Genomic DNA, 21,190 nt, shown 5'->3' on the forward strand with positions numbered 1-21,190 from the left:
TTCGGCATTCAAAGACTGTTCATATCAAAGATCTGAAGCAATAAAAAAGGCAAGAAAAATTCTAAATCTGCTGTCAAACAGATGTCAAGGCAGGAAATGAAACATGCAGTGTTGAATTTGTCGGCATGCAGTGTCTTTGGTCCCCTGCATGATGGGAAACGCTTTCTGTTATTAGTTTGGAGGACGAGAAATGTGCTAGAGCACTTCTTACACCTGTTGTTTTGCCACTGACAAGAGGAAATGGTTGTTTGCTGCATTCATCTGCTAAAAATCTCTTGATTTAATGGACTCTGACCACGTGTCAGGCCCTCATTCCCCAGTTCCCACTCTTTAAATCCATGTCTATCTTTATCAAAACATCCAGTCCAGCATACGATAGGATGGGTGTTCCGGCATAACAGACGACTGAGTACTATTGATTACCTGAATGTAAATGTTAATGTGAATTAGCGCTAATTACAGCCCAGTCTTGATCTTCAGTGATGTATTTTCAGCAGTAGAAGAAAGCCTTTTAAAACTTTACAATTTCAGAGCGCATAAATTGTACCGTCACCTCTAGTGGCTTCCTTAATGCAGTATCTGTATGTGAGCAGTATGCGATCAGTTGTGAGCTGCCTTCAAATGAGTTGGTTGGGTAATAGAAGCACATTGCCATATTGCTCTCATGTGCCTCTTGCCGGGGTCATCAGTTTTATTGGTCCATTAGAAATCCCTCTAGGTCTCAGATATTTCCTCAAACATCAGGACAAATCCATACCAGCCCCAAGACTCTACTGCACAAGTTCATGCTGTAACATCAACAGAAATCTGTTTTCTAAAGCCAGGAGGATCGCACAGTTAAGATTGACTTCAAACACTACACAGGGGAAGCAGCTCTGAGGTAATGGGAGATGTCCGGTGGGAGCCTCAAGGAAAGCCTTCCCTGAGTACATGAATTACACAGGAACATCACAGATTAATCAGTGTTGCAGTATGATGCCAGACACTAGGGACAAGGGGGCATGGTTAGAACATTCAGGGGATTTTCCTCCTGAATAGAAAGACCCTCCTGTAAATATGAATGGAGTGACGCTTACAGACCAGAGTTACCTGGCAGAGTTAGCATCCAGTTGAGGTCTCATTTCGGTCTGGTTATGTCCAAGAATGGACATAGAAACCATTATAGATTATAGACCTTTAACTTGGAAATCATATTTTCATAATGTCACTCTATTATAGCATCGGTGTTGTCACTCCCATGTTTCGGAGGGCATATTCTTGACCCTAGTGTTAGGATTTACTAGAATTTACCACCACTGCGATTAAGTTACTGGAGTTTGGAAATCCAGATTTTCTTAGTATAGCTCTACCATATTGACCATTAGCTGCAAGTTTACTGAATGGGCCAGTTCACATTTGCTTGGGTGCTGGTTGGTTCTAGTCTTAATTACACTATACTGTGTCTGCTGGCTAAAGTACTGTCAAAATACATTTCCTTCTAAATCCAATCTTAGAGGGATTGGAACAGTACTGTAACATATGTAGCACATATGTAACTAATCCCATTTACTTAACTGTATTTACGTACAGTTCTGAAATACTTGTACTTTACTCCAGTATTTTCATTGTAAGCATATATTTAGTTTTAGTCCGCTACATTTCAGAGGGAAATATTGAACTTTTCACTCCACAACATTCATCTGAAAGCGATAGTTACTTTATAAATTAAGAGTTTATACGATACATAATCAACTTTTAGAATATAATGCATTGTTAAAGATTAAACTACCCAAGTGTGTAAGAAGTAGTTAAAATTCACTCAGCATTTTTAATTACAACATGAAAATGGTCTTTATGGGTTATTGCATCAGTAATGATAATCTAATAGTATAATTTATATAACAATATAATATTCTGACCAGGGCCATTCTGCACAATAAGTACTTTTACTTTTGATACTTTAAGTATTTGGTGATAATACTGTGGTACTTTTGAGGAGCAATTTGAGTGTTTCACCTCTGGTTTTAACTTGTCGTTTGTGATTTTGTCCTTAGGCTTGAGCATCATAGTTTTTTCACCGAGGGGCTGAGTGGGTGACAGACAGACTGACCTGCCAACTGCCATACAGGGCCAAAAATAATCAAGTATTGAAGTACAGTATTTTTACATATCACAGGCTGTCATCATATGCTCAAAGAACATAAAAACCTCCAGGATGATGGGGACTAATGTATAGATGCTAATAAAGAGTTAATTAACAAGCTGCCATCTATTAATATTTACATTTTTTTCCTGGTTGTGTCAGGCAAAACCTAAGACAGATAACAGCGAAAACAGTTAATACAATCCGTATGTCGTATACTTCTAAAAAAGCTGTTGGAAGCCTTTCACCTCAGCCAATGCCGGAATCGGGGGCTGGCTAGCCTGTGAGCCAGCCATACTGACATCGCCCAGCAGCTAACACTAGCTTGAAGCTTCGGTGTGAGAGGAGTAGTTGACAAGAGGCGTTTTCATGTACTGATTGACAGCTATGAGCTCCCACCCCTGACTCTGGCCTTCGCTTACTGGTTGGAATGGTGAGGATTTAGAAGGCAAGATCGCTGCACTGCTGTCAGGCTGTTCAATGAGTCTGGGTCACAGAAACCTGGAGCATATTTGACCTAAAAAATATTAGAAAAAGTTATATACTGTAACAAGTATTAGGAAGAATAAAATGTGTTATTATTTGTATTAGTCATCATCTAGGATGTACACCGCTCCAGCTTATGCATCATGGTTTCATCAAATACATCTAGTCTCTCCGTGTGAGCAACTGGGCGCTGAGATAGTCATGAACGGCAAATTATCATTGTCAGCCGTTGTGGTCTCCTAGTTTTGCTTGTTTATGCCAGTGTGTGTGGTTGGGTTGTTGTGTACGTGTGTGCATGGCTCCAAGACAGAGGAGAGGCAGTGGTGTGTTATCCTAGTTATCTCTGTTTGTGCAGTTCAAATCTTCCAGGACTCCAAAAATGCAATTTTCAGGGGGCCAAACAGCCTTGCCAGAAATAATTAGATGGGACATGTAGGGCCTTTCTCAAACCGGACCCTCCCCACACCCACTTCATCACGGAGTGCAACACTGTTAGTAGTCGCACTCACAGCTGAATGAAGCGCCCTTCGGTAACGTGTAGGGTATAAATACAGCTGCAAGCTTCGGTACAAACTTCCCTCTCTCCAGTGGAAACAGGAACAGTCGTAACTTTTCATAACCACGGTTTCGTGTCAGCGTATTATACACAGCACTAATAATAGGCTACATAAGTGACAGTGTGGGTAGTGAGGTGGCAGACTCACTACATCCACTCCACGGTAGGCCTAAGTCTAGTGACAAAAATAAAACGTGAGCAAATATACCTTGTGCAGATATAAAATGGCCTGCGAGCACAGACAATATAACACAATAAGACCAAAGCCCTCACAGTCTAACAGACAAGCTGGTTTTCCACTCGCCTCCAAATCCATCAACTACAAACTACAAACTACAAATATGGAACAGATAACAGAATCAGGACCGAAGCAACGTGTAATTATAGCAAGACATCAGGATGTGTAATATAACTGAACAACAAGGACAACAAGTAAGCTTACAGCTGTTGCAGTACTTATCAGTTAAGTCCGTCTGTGACCAATTAGTCAGCATTACATTTCCATACCCAGTAAACTCTATTAACAGTCAATTGTCCGGAATAAATGTGCAAATCTCACTGTGTTGTCAGAACAAACATGGTAGAGTCTACGTGCCTGTGTATCTCCAGCCTCTGCTACAAGCCGGACCTGATGTGAGCCTTTCTGACAATGTCTATGTTTCTACTATTACATGTTATCATGAGACATGTTGACTGGTGTACCATTGAATGCTTGGACTTGAACGCTACTAAATATTAAACCTAGGTCTGTTTATCTGGTAGCACATTTTCAGAACTGAGCATTTCAAATCTAAAACCAAAGGAGCATTCTGTGATCTGTCATTTGTCAATGTAAATGCAAGACCTTCTTGCATCTGAGGTAGGTGACTTTGACAAGTACTCCAAATGAAATGACAAAACAGGTTCTTTGTCATTGTCTTCCCAAACAACCGCTGTGAGTGTTCATAGCCACCCTAGCAGTGTGGCTCTAGGCATGGCATTGTCAGCTGAGCTACCACTTTGGTACGGAATGAAATACCTATCTAACAACTATTGGATGGACTGCCATCAAATTTTGTACAGACGTTCATGTTCCCCAGAAGATGGGGAATGTGCAGTTTAATATCTTGATATTGGATTGATTGCCATTGAAGTTGATACGTTCAGGGTCCCTTCAGGGAAACTTATAGCCCTCTAGCCCCATCATCAGGTCAACATTTTGATTTCTCCAACAACTGGTTTTTGACAAATTCGTGCAAAAATAATGACATTTTCTGCTGTACTTCAGCTGGATACCACTTATTACTAGCTGATATAATTAACTAACGTGGTAAACATTATACCTGCTAAGCACTGGCATGTTTGGATTGTCAGGGTGAACGCGTTAGCATGCTGACCTTAGCATTTAGCTCAAAGCACCACTGCGTGAGGCAGCCTCATAGAGCGGCTGGCATGGCAGTAAGCACTACATCTCATTTCATCTGCCACCCTATCGGTGGGACAGCATCACTTGGCTGTACCAGGGGTTTTAAAAGTCTGACTCCGATACTCCACGAAGGAGTCTGACTTTGATCAGACATCTTAAACAGTATTTTGTGGGCCTTAGAAAATAAAATTTTCAGATTTCTTCCACCATTGTGGTTAAGTATTTCTGCAACTCAGTGCTCCTTCATTAATTCAGACACATTTGTGACTGTCAGACTAACTTAGACCTACATTGTCAGTGAAATGTACAGTATTTCATCTATAAATCCCACACACACCACAAGGAAAGGGGACTCTCAGAGATATTTATAATTACACACTGAATGGCTCCTTGACTGATTAGTTAATAGCTTTTGAGGAACACGTCATTTTTGTGACAGCCATTGTATCAGAGTTTTAGATAATAGAAATGTATGTTGAAAGTGTTCCTTCAGCGTTGACACAATAGGGTCTAATACAGCAGCACATTGTTTTAGGGGAGATGGGTGATTTGCCAGTGTCTGAGTATTTGATTAATAACTGCAGACATAGTTTCTCCAGCTGAATCATGCCTCTGTGGAACAATGTTTGTCTTAACGCTCTGCTCTGTGTGTCATCAGTGTGGATCTTATGTATGACCTTTGAGTGAGTGTTGTTTCTGTATTAAAAAAGAAAGAAAAATGAGTTGTTTTTTGTTTTTTTTCCGCAGGTTCCATTGCAAGGTGCTCCTACATCAAATACCACTACTCTTCAGCTACGATACCCAAAAATCTCTCATACAACATCACCAAGACAATAAGGCAGGACGAGTGGCACTCCCTCCGTAAGTCTGCTACAGTCTCTTTTCTTTCTTGTGTGACAAAATACCATTTTATTTTTATATGCTTTAGGCTTTAAAAAAATGTATTTCACTCTTTGGGGCGTGCTCATAGTGTAATAGACATATTTTTGAAGAGCAAAGGCAAATAAACAGAAACGTACCACATTAGCCAGGGAGTTATTCAGTGTTCTGCTCTCTTTATGTGTAATTGACTTTTCTTCCCTGAGCTTACAGTGCCAGCTATTAATGTAGCAATATTCAAGAGCAAAGGCATTGAAAAAGCTGGAAAATTTCATTGTGATTAAACCTACGGGCTAAAGTAACTAAAGTCCTGCATTTTATCTGGCTTTTTGTTTATTTGTCATGGGTAGACTAGCATACTGTAAAAATTTCACTCCATTGGAATTGACTAAAAGTACCAAAGTGTTCTCCTGAGCAGGTTCAGTGTGAAATGTGGTTTTTGCAAGAATCAAACCAACCAACATTTCCAGTTTAGTGCAGCCATTTTAAGCATGAGGCCATTCTGATCCAATGATCAATAATCGTTGACTGTGTTATTATGTGGAACTGTATTTGTTTCAGAGCAAAATATTTCGGCCACATCTGAACAGATAGCTTTGAAATGTATTGTGTCATGTTGAAAGTCATGGTTGCTAATACTTTGTATGATTCCCCTGACCTTCCGTATAGTGCCATAATCAGTTTAAAATTTACCTTTGCGCAATATGATAATGACTGAAAAAGTAAGGTAGAAATTGGATTTCAAAGAAATTTGCTGTGGGTGTTCTAAGATAATGAATGCTATCTGTCTCGATTCCATAAATTCAGGTGTTTCGGATGACCTCCTGACCATTTTTTTTTTAGAGCCATTATCAGGTTACCACATCTGTCCATCCTTCCATTATCTATACCTGTTAATACAGTGAAGACTCACATTGGACACACATTTTGTGAGAGGTGGGGTACACCTTGGACAGCGCTAACCACCCCGTCATCATGCTGTCTCAGGTGTCACATGTCAAATTTGTACATAAGATAAAATCTATAAGTGGGAAGATTGTTATGGCATTTACTTAGCCCATTCATGGTTTCCAAGGGATGGACTGTTTTGATTTTAATGGTTTGGCTTTTCTTTTAGCTCCCCCCTCAATGTAAACTTACTTAGGTCCCAATGCATATGGTTTTAGCAGGACTCATACCAACAACATTTTTCGGATTGTGCAATCACTTAAACCACTAGGCCATTTCTTGCAAAAATTTGATTTGACTTTTTCACTTTTAAAACTTTGGTCAAAAACAGTTTTAAACACTAGCCTGGAAACTTAATTTCCATAAAATCTGCTGTATATTCATAGTCCCCAGAGGGTCAATGCAATCTATCAGGTTGTAAAATTGAACAAGCACATTGGCATGGAATATTTCAGAGTAAATTTGTGAGGACGAATCTGTAATTTCTTTAATTATGGACTTTTCCTCTAGCACTCACCACAGAACGAACTTCCTATATGAGGTCCAACTACTGGTCAGACTGTAACAATTTTACCAAGATGTAAAATTGTCACTCGTTTGCCTTTAGACAGTTGAGGAATAAGTGCATTGCTGCTGTCAGAAAAGCCAAATCTGACTAGTATCTGCACTGTTTTACTAAAATAGTGAAAAATATAATAGTTCAATCTACCTATGACAATTCTACCACTCCTCTACCTGCATATGTTGTTAATGGCCTTACTCAGACAACTGCTAGTCATGAAATTTGCACTGCTTTTAACAGTAATTTTGCTGCATCTTGTCAGTTCTTTGATAGTCTTAGTGTTGGTCCAAACACTTTTATGGAAGAACATGGGTCATCCTTCCTTAATACTTCCAATGCTGAAGTAAACCACTCCTTTAGCTCATCTCATGTCTCAAGTAGGATGGTTGCTGAACCCTTACGCAATATTGAGTTAATAGCTGATGTCTGAATATAGACGTCATATTTTCAGTCTTACCTTTGGCTCATTCATGATCATTCCTACAGTTTGGAAGACTGCCTATGTTTTTCCTCTTCATAAAGGTGGTACAAATCTGAATTAAATCATTTTCGTCCCATCTCAAAACTATCTTGTTTTCAAAAAATACTTGAGTCACTTGTTAATGGACAGTTGAAATTATTTTTGTCCACGCATTCCATAATAATTCCATTTCAGTCTTGCTTCAGGCCTAAGCTTAGTGTTATATCTGCTACTTCTTTAGTTATTAATAATATAGTCTCAGCACTAGATAACAAAAAACACTGTGCTGTGCTTTTTATTGATTTAACAAAAGCTTTTGAGACAGTTGGCCATTCTCTGCTCTTCAGCAGCGACTTTGTTGTTCTCTGACTTTGGACAATGCTAGTTGACTGTGATTTCCGAATTATCTTTCGGATGGGTCGTATGTCAAGATAGGTGATATTCAGTCCTCTTTTCTCACCATCACAAAGGGAGTTCCCCAAGGTTCTGTCCTTGGGCCAATCTTATTTACTATTTATATAAACAATATAATCTCTACTTAGTACAACTGTAACTTCCATCTATATGCAGATGACACAGTCCTGTATTCCTTTGCAGATTCTATTCATGCTGCCACTCGAAACCTACAGCTATCACTTAACAACCTTCAAAAACACCTTCATAACTTGAAATTGGTCCTAAACTGTGCAAAAACAAAATATATGTTGTTTTGAAATGCAATAAATATTCACTATGGTAGTTTTGAAATTTGTTCTGGTAATAACACCATAATAGAGAGAGTGCAATACTATAACTATCTAGGCATTTGGATTGATTAAAAACTTACTTTTAAAATCCATGTTGATATGTTTTTATCAGAACTGAGATTGAAATTGGCCCCTTTTTTTTTTAGAAATAAATCTTGTTTGCTTTATTTACAAGAAAAATAATTGTTGAAGCAGTTTTCCTCTCTGTATTGGACTATGGGGATGTTATTATGGGCAGGCAGCCAGTTCCACCCTCAAACCTCAGATGCAATAGATCACTCTGCACTAAGATTCAGGAGATAGTTATGGGACACACCAATGCCTACTATACCCAAAAAACTGCCCCCCCTCCTTCTCTCAGCCTGGTTTCTTGGACCTGTTCACAGACATGGCTCACCCTGCAGGTGCCAAAAATTCTTACAGACTTAGGAAGATCTACTTTCTGTTACTGTGCCCCACAGAATTGGAATATGCTTCAACAAAACTTTAAATTGACCTCAATAATACCACAGAGGCAATTCCAAGGTTTAAATGCTAATTTTATTAATTGTAACTGTCAGTGCTTTTAATATTTAATTGTCCGTATTGTTATTGTTGTTAATGAGGGTTCTCCCTCAGTGCATCTTCCTAGGTTTTGAATAAATAAAATGATGAATGATGATGATTTGCATGGTAAATCCTGCACATAAGCTTGAGAGATTCCTCTCCACAGTACTGTTTGCTTGTTAGATTATATCAGCATGGGTATGAGTGCTATGAAAGGATTCTAGGGGGAGTCTATCTACTTACAGGATACCTGCCATTCATGAGCCATTCCTCTGGGCATGTTTTAGCTCTCCAGTGGCCAGGCCACTGAGCCAAGTGGAAACACACTCTGACCTCAAACTGTCACCGTCTCAGTCTGACAAGTCCTTGGCTGTCAGGTGACAGGTTTGGGAAAAGCTCCTCTTAGCTCTAAACCGCAGAGGACTGCTCTGCTGTCTGTTTTCCTCTTTCTTCTTCCCAATTCACAGAAGAGGAAAAGGTTTCTATTTGGAAGCTATTCTTTAGCAAATCCAGGGCAGAGGATGATACTATGCATGTATTCTTATCTCAAATTGGATGATTTCTCTACACCATCAGACTTTCAGCTTTAATTCAAGGGGTTAAACAAAAATATTGCATTAACCGTTTAGGAATCACAGACATTTATATACATAGTCCCTCATTTACAGAGGCTCAAAAGTAACTGGACAAACCAACATAATTATAAACATGAGGATTATTTTTAATACTTGAATGAAAACCCTCTGCAGTCAATGACTGCCTGAGGTCTGGAACCCATGGACATCACCAAATGCTGAGTTTCCTCCCTTGAGATGCTTTGTTAGGCCTTTACTGCAGCATATACTGTATGTAAAACACATGCAACATATTACGCCTTATCACAACCCTCTGGGTTTATGATAAGGTGTTACATGTTGCTTGGGTTTGGGTTGGGGTTCTATAGTGCTTTATATTGCAGCATTTCCTGTACACGAGCAAGGACTTTGTTACATCAAAATATTCTATACTTTTTCCTCTAAGGCCACTCTTGGCCACTCCTGCATATTGTTCCCCTACTCGTGCATATTTTATTTACATTTACCCTCAATTGAAACAGACCTGCCTGAGCCCAAATCACTGCTGCATGACCAGTGATAACAAAATACAGCATGCTCTCTGCAGTCAAAAGCAGATCTGTTCAATTTAATGCTGTTTTTTTCTAGTCTAAATATGGTAAATCCGTGAATTGAATCTACCCGTTTGACAGTGTATGGCGTTACATTAAGCATATTCAGCTCTAGACAAATGCACAGTTCCCACAAGGAGATCATCGACCCCAAATATTCTCCTGTGGATAGGCTTTTTAGTTCTAGCCAAGGACAAATTACATCACATATATTGGGCTGAATAAGCAAGCTAGTGTTGTGTATGCAAATGCTCTGAAAATGTTTGTCTCAGTTACTACCATTTTCTACTTTGTTTTTGGCTCATGTGCATAGGGATGGGAAAGATGTGTTTCTTCACTACGTTGGTGAGCTGAAAATGCATAGCTCATATTTATGGCTAGTCTGAGGTGTTTAATGTCCTTATTCCCAGGCCTATCCACACGCCATCTCAGTAGGAGATAACTCCACTCCTCTAACTTGCGGTCTGTCACTAAGGGTATGAAAATGTAACAAAGGAATAGCAAAAAGGGTTGAATAAACAAAGCCCTGTCTACCGAGTGAGCATCACTCAGTAGCAAATCAATAGCAGGCCCAGAGAAGCTCTGACCGACCCACTAATAATAAATTACAAGTAGGCCTTGAACTGGGGAGTCTTAGGGGATAGTCAGCTTCTAATGGTTCCGGGGTCTGACTGCAGAAGCTGTATACAACATGTACACTACTTTCTGCTAACAATCCCACGTTGCAATGCATCACATTTTATATTAGTGGTTAAATTAGAGTCCTTTAATCTCTACACCTGTCAGTGATAATGAAAAGTGATGATGATTCATAAGTTTCCGAAACCTCCATTTACTAGCATAGAGTAAACTATTATGTAGTCAATGAATGGTTGCGGAATATATTTAGGGCACAGTCACATTGTTAGTGTTTCAAAATAGCCTGAGGATAGGGCAGCCAAATTTAATGTCTAAAGCTAGATTTGAAATTCATTTTTGTCCATGTAATGGATAATTCACAAGACATGCATTTATCCAAATGTAACACAGGGGCTAATCATCCTTGATACAAACAGAGGCCATTATTTTATATAACCACACAGATCAGGCTGGATTGTCATACTTACACCATGGCCACTTGCCTGTGATAAAAGTAATTTATTGTTTATTGATATTTCGGGCCATTCTGTGCTTTCAGATTCTGTATAACAGTTTCTATTTTAACTTTGAAATAAATTACCATACTACAAGAAATATGAGAGGCTAGCACCCTGATAGCTGTGAGTATTATTATGAAAACAAAGATGGGGACACTAAAGCTAGAAATTATACTTTTGGCATTTGCGTAGGGGGACATCTTGCATATATCTGACTGCAGCCTAAAATGTATGATCTGTTGGAGTAATATTTGTTAAAAACTGCAAGGGCTAGCTGTTTTAGTGCATGATGGAGTCTATTTTAAAATTGAACTAAATATTTATGAGCTATTCTCAGTCTGTATTCTCGTCCGTTCTTGTGTTCTCTTCCTGTGCCGATTTTATCCAGGATGGTTTAGCAGCTGGCGTGAGAGTGACTTTGGGATAGACAAGTATCCTAGCATGCATTCACATCAAGTAACGGAAGAGGTCAGCTAAACGCACAACTGATCATTTTCATTCTACATTGTTACTGTGTCACCACATTCAGTTTTGAGGAGCAATATTAGGCAAGAACACTGAGCATAGCATCAGTCCAGGCAGGCCACAAAGTCAAGCTCAGCCCACAATCCCATGTCATCATCTGATAGCAGCTGATCTTAATGCCAGCCCACATTAGCTGATGGTTCAGCTGATTCCCTTCTATGCATCCAATTGGCAAATCTCATACAAGGTGCCCCATTTTAGCAGCTGTAGCCTGCCTTCCCTTGCTTCTTCCTTTGCAAGCCGCTTTGCAACCTGCCTCCACCCCAGCTCCTCCTTTTCATGCGGTGTCTGACTTAATCAATGTCATGTCCATTGTCATTGATGCCTGCTCTGTTCTGTAGCCTAGGGATGGGTCCTTGCTGCTGCGCTCCCTGCCGTGCGCTATCCACGTGGCACGTGGAAGGACAGGGAGGTCCCAAAACAGAGCCATGCCTCCAAATGTAACTTACCACAGATGGAAATAAAGATTTTCTTTGACTAAAGTGGTCCTGACTGAAATAGGATTTTTATTATGTGGTTGATTTATCAAAATAATGTCTACTAGAAAGCTTGCTGCAACCTTTTCTCAGATGGGAGGATCTGCTAGTGGAGAAAAATCCAACATCTATGGTCATCCCAGGGGAGAAGGTGTGTCCGAAGGTAAAGAAAGGGTATATGCTTTTATCTGACTGTCACTGTGATTGAAAGCTCTGAAAAAGTTAGTCAGTGGGGCCTTGAGATGTCACACAACGGGTGTACAGGTGTGTTGAAGTGTAATCACCTGGGACTACCTAAGCTGCTGATTTCAGCAAGAAAGCTTGTCCCAGTTGCAAATGAGCATACTGCATCATCCTATCCTATGAAGTTTGGACTCCGTGGTTCACCTTGCCAAGTTCAAACTCCGTATAATCCAAGTGTGAATTTTCCAAATTTGACTATGAAAGGCATAAAGAATTATGTCTTCAGTAGGAACCAGTGGGTTTGGGGCTTAGTGTCACAGGCAGGGTAGGTAATTTGAGGCCCCGTTTACACTCGTCACTTCAAGTGTCTCTTGTCCAGATAAAATCCACATCCGATTTAATACACTTTATTTACCCTTAGACAAATATGGCTACCTGCCTCGATTGCTCGCAAATCTGATTAAAATCTGTCTTGATTTTTTCCAAGCTACATCCATATCAGAGTCAGCAATACTCCAGTCCAAAAGGAGGTGATAATGCACCTAAGGCTGTTTGCTAACTGCCAAAACACCAGGAAAATGACAACTTATGCACAAGCTAGTTGCAATGACAACAGCGTTGTCAGCTAGTGTTAACTAGCTGACAACTGTCCATAAATGACCACAAACAAAAGGCTGAATCGTATTTATGAACTATTTTCGAGACAAAATTTGTTTTATCTTCACAGGCTCTTACTCACATCGCTCCCTCGCCCACACAGGTCAGTGCTTTCTCATCCACAGCTGATCAGGGACCAAAGACAACAACGCACTAAAACATTTGGTGTGCCTTCTGTGTGATCATATGTGTTGAAATTACTGGAGCTGCTTTGTTCTGACACTTTAATGAGACGGAGAGAACGACGGCTTATTTCAGAGCAACTCCAGCTGTCATTATCATGGGGACAGACGCTGAGGCTATTTCCACACAGTGATGTAGTTAAACTTGGTGGGAGTAAAGATTGTGTGTGCATCTTGGAGACGGGTTCATTTACACCTGTTCAACATCTGGCCCTTAGACCAGTGTTAAAATAAAGACAGACTTGCCTAACTCTTTCAGCCATTCTAACATGTTTTTGTGTAGCCAGACCCTGGAAGTGGAAGACCAACTACTGCTTTTTACGGATGAGTAACCCCACTTCATCTCAGCCTTTTTAGGCTGTTTGGTCAGCAGGCAGAGTTTAATAGTTTGCTGTTCAGCTTCAGAGATGTCCTGGACTAAATCCACCCACACTGCCTCGGGCCTTGTATGGATTAAGTAAGAATGACAACCTAGTCTTGACTTTCATGAAGTGTGTGAAATTGAGCTCGGGCAGGCCTGACAATTTCTCCCACTCCCATTACATAGATTTGAGGAAACAGTGGGGTGACATTGACACCGCTTCAAAGACGCAGAGATGAACACGATACTCATTTGTTTCTGTCAGTCAAAAAAGCCGCAGCGACTTGCAGCGGCACCCGCGCAGCTGGGAACAAAAACCCCCTTTTCTATTACTGCTGAACATCAAAGCAACAGCACGGAGTACACAATATCCCTTCTCCCAGCCCTATTCTCTGTCACAGATGCAGATAGCAGCGAGGGTGCATACATTTTTGAGGCAGGCTTTTAGAAAGGACCGGATGGAAGGAGGTTTTCTCATAGTGCAGCTTAGGGATTTTGTTACTTCAAAAGAAAGCATAAATTGTGAGCTGGGGAAAGCTGTCAATGAGTGACAGTGTATAATCCAAGGTAACAGCTGAAGGTTGTGGCTGAGGCTAATTGTTCACCAGGCAGCCACTCCCACTCAATCTCATCACGCTGATGTGGCTGCTACAGTTTGTAGATTATGCACCGAGCAGGCCTGCGTGAAGATGACAGGGATTTATCTCATTGAGAAGCACTGATTCACTGCTATTTAAAAGCTTTGCAGGGTCGCTGGTTTCATCCTGTTAAGCTGATAAGGTAGAACCTCCACCCCATTACCATCTCTCTCACTCTCCTCCACAAACAAACAGACTGTGATCCATCAGTTGGCCTGTCTTCCTCTCAGGGTTTGTTTTTTTTTTTGGTTTTTGGGGTTTTTTTTGTCACATTTAAGAGTGTGCCCCTCGGCAGTTCGCCTCTGCAGCAGGAAGGTAAACCTGACCACCGGAAGGTCACCAGAGATACAAAGTTATGAGAAAGGAAAAGCAGCCAGAGCTCAGGAGCGCTACATACTGTATCTGAGTATTTTTTCATGTACAAACATTATGCAGTTCAGCGGAACAGCTCCTCGGCTTTCACCACACCTCACAAGTCGTGTCTGAAGAATCCTCACAAGGACTAAGGTTTGATGAAAGGCCCCGTCTCCCTGACCGCCCCCGTGAGTTTTCTTTATTAAAAACAGACCCCAAACCTATGTGACCCCGTTCCCAACCCTGCTACCAACTTCATGGTGAATAAATGTCAAGCAGAGAGCGAAACAGAGGCAAAATAGCATTATTTTCACCACATCACCACACGGTATGTGTTCCATAGTTAACACAGGGGCCCTTAATTGATTATTGTTTGTAATCATTATCTGTGTCTGTGCTCCACCCTCATTGTTATCTAGGTTCCGTGTATTGTGTGTGTGTGTGTGTGTGTGTAATGGAAATGGGGGACCTAGTTTCCGCTGTTCTGTAAAAATTCTTCAAATGTCTTGCCGGAGGGCCTGACTTTGATGTGAGGCAGATCGTATGATGATAAGCGTACGTACAGCGCAAACAGCTTCAGAATTGTTGGAAGGCATGTTGTTGTGCTTCTGACAGAGGCTAGCAGTTTCCCCTGCTTCCAGCCTTGGAGCTAAGCTAAGCCAAACACCTCGCAGCCCTCTAGTACATCCATAGTAGAATGAGAGATAATGACAAACAGGATTTCCCAAAATGGTTTTTAAGTGATTGGAGAAGAGTGATCTGGATTTGGGACCAATGAGGATGTGTTCGTTAGTGTACAGAAGAGCCTGTCTGATACCGGACTTTTGAATCTGATGCTGGTACTAATATTTGAGACTAAAAAATCTCCCCCTTTAATTTGAGTTCTGACACTTTTACTTCGATAGGCCAACAGCATATACATTTTGTTAGTAGAATGCGTTCAGTTCTTTTTCAGTTACCTAGCCATCAGCAACAAGAATATGTATGGCATCTTACAGTCTCCAAACTGAAACATAGAGATCAGTTTACTTAGTGAAAGCAGTTGTATAATGTCTTCTGCGGCGGTGGAGTAGTTTGGTCAAGTCCGAGAAAATAACCTGGATTATGTCATAGTCCACCTGTCATTGTCATGGTTATCCTGGGCTTGGGGATGGAGATACTATTACACTTTTGTGTTACATTATGGGAATTGTAGGAGCCGGGATTTTGGAGCTTGACCCATAATAGGGACTAAAAGTGAGGACGTCTCAGTCTCTGCTACTTCCATTTTGACCATTTTTTAAAATCTGTCTCTTACAAGTCCCCCAAATTTATTATTTGGGGGACTTGTATTAAATCACTGCAACGGCACACTTATGAGCCGTTCCATACAGATTCTGTGCCTACAGTGGATCATTTATATAATGGCCAACTTTATTACTTTTAGCTAAGCTCCATCTCCTCTGGTTTATTAAAATAAATTCTGTTGTGTGGGTGAGGTTATTGCTGTGAGTTCTCACTTTAGGTACAGTAAGTGGCCCATAACTTTTCCGTATGGTATTTACAGTAGTTGGCGGTGCACATGAGATTTTTACCCTGGTGTAAACTGAATGTAACCTTATCAATCAACGAATTCAGAAAAGAAATATGCAGTATAGTCAAGAGACAACTGTGATGGAGAGACACAGTTTTAGATGTAGCCCTAACTGTTTTCTATAATAACCTTATTCAGTATTCCAGTTATTGATATAATACTGCTGCATATTAATCTCTGGGGGGAGCCTAAACTACATCTGGCACCTACTGAGCTCATCAGGATTTGTACGGCTACAGTCAGCCCAGAGGGCAAGATGTGTCCATTACCACCCACACTGTTTAAAGCGAGCCGCATTTTTTTCTCCGGACTCGGGTGAGTTTGTAACACTGCTTCAGGCTGCAATGCTACAATCTCAATCTCTGACAGTTAGCTTGGTAATATACAAAAAGCTGATTTATGGGGCGAGGTTAGAGCCTTTGTCAGTGTCAGACTCAGCATGCAAGGCTGTGGATATTTCCTGGAGGCAGTAGGCCCCAGTGCGGAACAGAACATACAGAACATGAAAAAAAAAAAAAACACACTAGCTTTTGTTGTTGTTGTTCTTTTCTTGCATTGTGTGAGCATGAAAAATCCTGCATAGGGCCCCACAAGGACTCTGTCCGGCCTTGGGCTCAGTATTATTTACAGTATGTAGCAATCGAGCATACACTGAGGAGAAAAAAATAAATAAAAGGAAAGAGGCAGGAAGTGGCTAGTTATAGGTAAAAACTGAGCCACTTTTTTGAGTTTTTCCTGATATTTTTTATTTTTATACATAAAATGTATAAACCTACATATGATGTTGTCACCCTTTGCATTCCAAAACGTGTAGTCTACTGTATCTTCCATAGCCAGAAAACCTGTGTTGTCTTGGGTCTTAGGTATGTCTCTACTGTAATTTTTTGTCACTTATCACTTGATATGCAGTATACATCAGTTTCAGTGTGAACTGTATCCTGGACAAATCAGCCCGTAATGTCAGCCCAGCTCCACTGTACAAGCGACCCTGCCATCTGCACTGTGTAAGGTCCTCCTTGCAGAAAACATTTGCACACAGCGTACTGTATGTTCAGACGTGGCGAGGGAAAGGTCAGAACATGTAATTATTTATGCTGTACAAGAGTCACTGAGCTGCTGTTAGGAACATCCTGCTTCGCGTGAGTGAGGGAAACATTCTGTTTGTTCTCTACGTCACCGCAGTTCCAGCCAGCATCCTCGTGAGCTCATTCTCGCTTCGTCATGCTCCGTGTCATCAATCACCTTGTATTATTGACAGGGACGGGTGTTGAAGCTTCGGAAAAAGTTTCCTGCATGTTCTCCTCCTGCCTGATGTCAAATTAAAGGAATTATGCTAAGCAGCAGACAATTGTGGTGATAGTAATTAGTGGGGAAATCGTTTGTTTCCATATTTAGACATGGTGAACAGGCTGCTCATTAGCATGGCAAGCATTACTCACTGTCTCACACACAAAAACATTAAGTGGATCTGGAGGTATATGGATGAGGCAGCCACAGACATTCCAATGGATTCATTCCCTCTTGTTGTGAATGACTGATAGGAAGTACAATCAGGCCTAATTAACAAGGTGGAAACACTGCAGAAACACATAGCTGGCGGTTCTGGGTGCACCTCATTACACTTATGTGCTTCAGGCACTCCATATTAGAGGAAATCAGTTGTGTCCAGCCATGTAACCGCAGGTCCAGTGATTCATCACTATTCGTCCATATGAAGCTTCAGTCCAGAGGGAAGAGCTGTGAACTGACTCAATGCAGCGGGACAGCCACTGCTGATTGTAGGCATGCTCCTGAGGCCGGTATTTGTCAAAACACAAATTATGTGCTTCATACATATATTTTTTTTCTCAGTAATGGACAATGGAAACTTCTGTAAGGAGACATATTGTGAAAGACCTTTTTTTTTTTTTAATTCAGATGTGTTCTCGACCTGGCATTTACATTTTTGACCCTGTTCTGAACATCAGCTGGAGTGGAGAAGTGGTCTTAAAGGGCCATACATGCCACCGTCTAAGCTCCCAAACTAAAAATCATGTTTATTTGGCATTTGTGTTGACCATTTTCTTTTTTAAATTTTGGGTGCATTTCTCCTACTGCTCCAGGAAGCCTTTGACATGTGTTGTCACTGAATATTTTACTCACTTGCTAGGTATGTGAATGAACGTTTCCTCATGTTAATAGAAAACGTAATCTGGGAGGCATTAAAGTTCGCTGGAAACTAATTTGCTAATGGAAGTCAGTTCTATATAATAGCTGTATTTCTAGGAGACAGGTCAGCTCGAGCTCGAGTTCACTAAAAATGTCAGAACTGTTCTAACTCTTTTAATGAAAACTGTTACAGATGATTATTTTTCGGGTATGTCCTATTTCAGTACCTTAAATTACATTAATCTGGCATTTAATGCAAATCCAAAGCATACACATACATACTCTCACACACTGGTGGTGACATAGCTGCCATGTAAGGCTAGCCCTGCTAATTAGGAGCAGTCTGTGGATTGGCATCTTACTTAAGGACACGTGCCGACTGGAGAAGCTGGGGCTCAAACCGCATAGCCATTAATGGACGGCCCTCGCTAGGCCCAGACACCCTCACCAGTCTGTTTAGAAGAGAATTCATTTTTACCCTTTGGAAGCATGTCCACAAGAAATAAACATACACATACTGTATCTATTTTTTGTGTTTTCCAAGTGTCTCCCAGGATCAATCCAAACTGTTCCCCCAAAGCCGGTACGAGAATTCATTCTCAGATACCTTCTTCGATTAACTGGTAGCTCACAGTAGGTTGAAGACAAGTTAAAGGTGTGTTATTCATATTCAGTATTCTAGAAATGACATTAATTGTAAAAACTTGTCAGCAGAGGCTAGAGCTGCACCTCCCTGGTCATGCTCTGCAGTTCACAGCAAGGCATTTACTGCGCCAAGGTATCTCAGTGTGGCCCCTCAGTTGTCTGCGCTGCGGTCATGTTTACTGATGAGGTGACAGCACTGCCAAGACAGGCAGCCTCCCAACAGTACACTCAGAAGGTGCCTTACCTGCTCAGCTGAAGAACATTTGATCAAACAAATTCACTAAATGCAGTTAGTGAACATCAGCAGAGCTTTTAACATCTTATATGGTCAGGGGTGTAGAGGATGGTAAATAAGGGTCTTTATTTTGTGCATGGTCTGGTTTTGTTTATGGACTATCTCTTCGTTTACTGCTCAGACTTTTACTGTTTTTCATCCTGCTCCTCTTTCAAAATTTTTAATATGGAATTAAATCAGATATATTGAAAATACGCCAAATATTTGAAAATCCACCAAAAAATATTTAAAAAAATCCACTATCAGAGGAATCTGTGTGTTAATTAAATAGTTCCAGACCCTTTGAGACCCTTCTTACTTTACACACCAAACTCAAAGTTTAAAAAAACAAACTGATTTTTTTTAATATAATAAATACCACAAAATATGGATTAAGTCAGAAATCTTTGCAGCAAAAACATCCTGTCTTTTGTTCCCTAGTATGGTTCAAGGTCCAAAACCACTGATCCTACATCTCCCATAATAAAAATCTACACCCTCTTTTCATTAGACTATTGACACAAGCGCAGATTCAGGCAAATGACACTAGGACCTCGCTTTCTCCTGGGGGCTCCAACATGAGGATGCCCCATGAAAATCGAGCGAGTACCCAGGAAAGGTGACTGCTGGGGGTTTTCGAGTTTGCAGGATCAGTTAAGAGGCAAGCCAACTGATGTGCAGCCCGGATGCTAGCTGACCCAAGGGCAGGATTAGGCAGGTGGCTTAGCCACTGGGATGCAGGCTGGAAGGTTAGCAGACCAGTGGCTGGTCGATTCAGAAGCAGAGGTAGGCTGTAGGTTGACCGATGGGGATTCATGTGTCATGCCTGAACAGGTGGTTGAGGAGAGGAACAGCATCGGAAGCTGAAATGGCCATAATGTCTGCCAGGCCAGGCAGCATTGTCTTCAGCCAAGGTCAAGATTTCTGCTCTATGCTGGAGGCATGTGGGGAGTACATTTGAAGACGATGAATGCTGTGGGGCACGAATTAAGTTCTTCCAAAGAGAACATTAGGTTTGCTAATGACCAGGCCAGATCATACTGTCACAAGGTGCTGGCAACAGTAAGGAAGAGGCAGGTAGGCAGGTGCAGTAAAGTGACTATTTAGAGATGAGGTGAAAAGTAAAAGCTTACAGGCAGGCAAGAAGTTAGGTAGGTACAGGAACAGGTCGGGATTCAGGTAACAGGAGCAAGAACCAAAGAGGCAACAGGCAGGCTGGTACAGTGTGTGTGTGTGTGTGTGTGTGTGTGTGTGTGTGTGTAAAACCAGTTACATTTATTTCTATATGTGTGTATATATAAATAAATGTAACTGGTTTTAATGGTGTGGCTAATCAGTGCAAGTCCATAGCCAAAGCAGCATGGGAACATGACGATCTGGCAAGGAGCACGTGGAACTGGCTGGAATAAATACTGAGGAGATAAAGTGGAAACTGAAAACAGGTGTATGAGTGGGTGAGGAAGATCAAGGGTTACTGCAGGGCAGGGTGATGTGGGAGTGAGGAAACCGGGACCAATGGGAAAGAGGGCATCTGGTGGGTGGATGGAGAATGGCAGGAGACAGAATGGCCAAAATAAACAGAGCCGAGACAGGAATCTGAGCCCAAGCCAAGGTAACCCCTGATGACATCACAATGACATCAGGGGTGTTTTTCAGGGTGTTTTCATAGACTCCACATGATGAGTAAATTCTCTCTTCTTATGTGTAAAATGGTGGGATTCACCATTTTTATACATATAGTGACCAAATGATGGCATTTATTTTGTAAGATTCAACTAACATACATGTAATAAGTATTATCAAACTTTTATTTTGTTGGTTGTCCATTGCCTTAGTATGATATCACAGATGGTATCAAACACATACGCCAGGAGATGGAGATGTGATGAATCAGATCTGACAGGTAATGTGCGAAGTTTTGCTTTCATTACCGGCTCAGAGGACGAGGACGGAGGAGGAAATGACAGACTGAAGTCCCGTTGAAAAGCTGGGTGCTGAGTGGTGGCTCATTCATATTAATAGGAAATGTGAAAGAAATAAAATGTAGACAGGCTAAGCCTTAAAAAACTACAAATATCCTGATACCAAGACAGAAGGGCTGTGATCAGTGCAGGAGAGGAGGGATTTAAGTGGCATGCAGGTGGATTCTTTACGCACTGCAGT

At 41.0% G+C, this 21,190-nt stretch overlaps 1 protein-coding gene across 1 annotated transcript in view; it reads left to right on the forward strand.

Moving 5' to 3' along the window:
* The window catches only part of tmem178b (transmembrane protein 178B), a 120,387-nt gene that overhangs the window by 63,108 nt on the left and 36,089 nt on the right, over nt 1-21,190 (forward strand). Inside the window, exon 2 of the mRNA XM_040140929.1 lies at nt 5,317-5,430. Coding sequence (XP_039996863.1) covers nt 5,317-5,430 — 114 coding nt within the window. The remainder of the gene's footprint in view (nt 1-5,316; nt 5,431-21,190) is intronic.

Source organism: Xiphias gladius, chromosome 2, assembly GCF_016859285.1.
Source record: "Xiphias gladius isolate SHS-SW01 ecotype Sanya breed wild chromosome 2, ASM1685928v1, whole genome shotgun sequence".
NCBI classification, from domain to species: Eukaryota; Metazoa; Chordata; class Actinopteri; order Istiophoriformes; family Xiphiidae; genus Xiphias; species Xiphias gladius.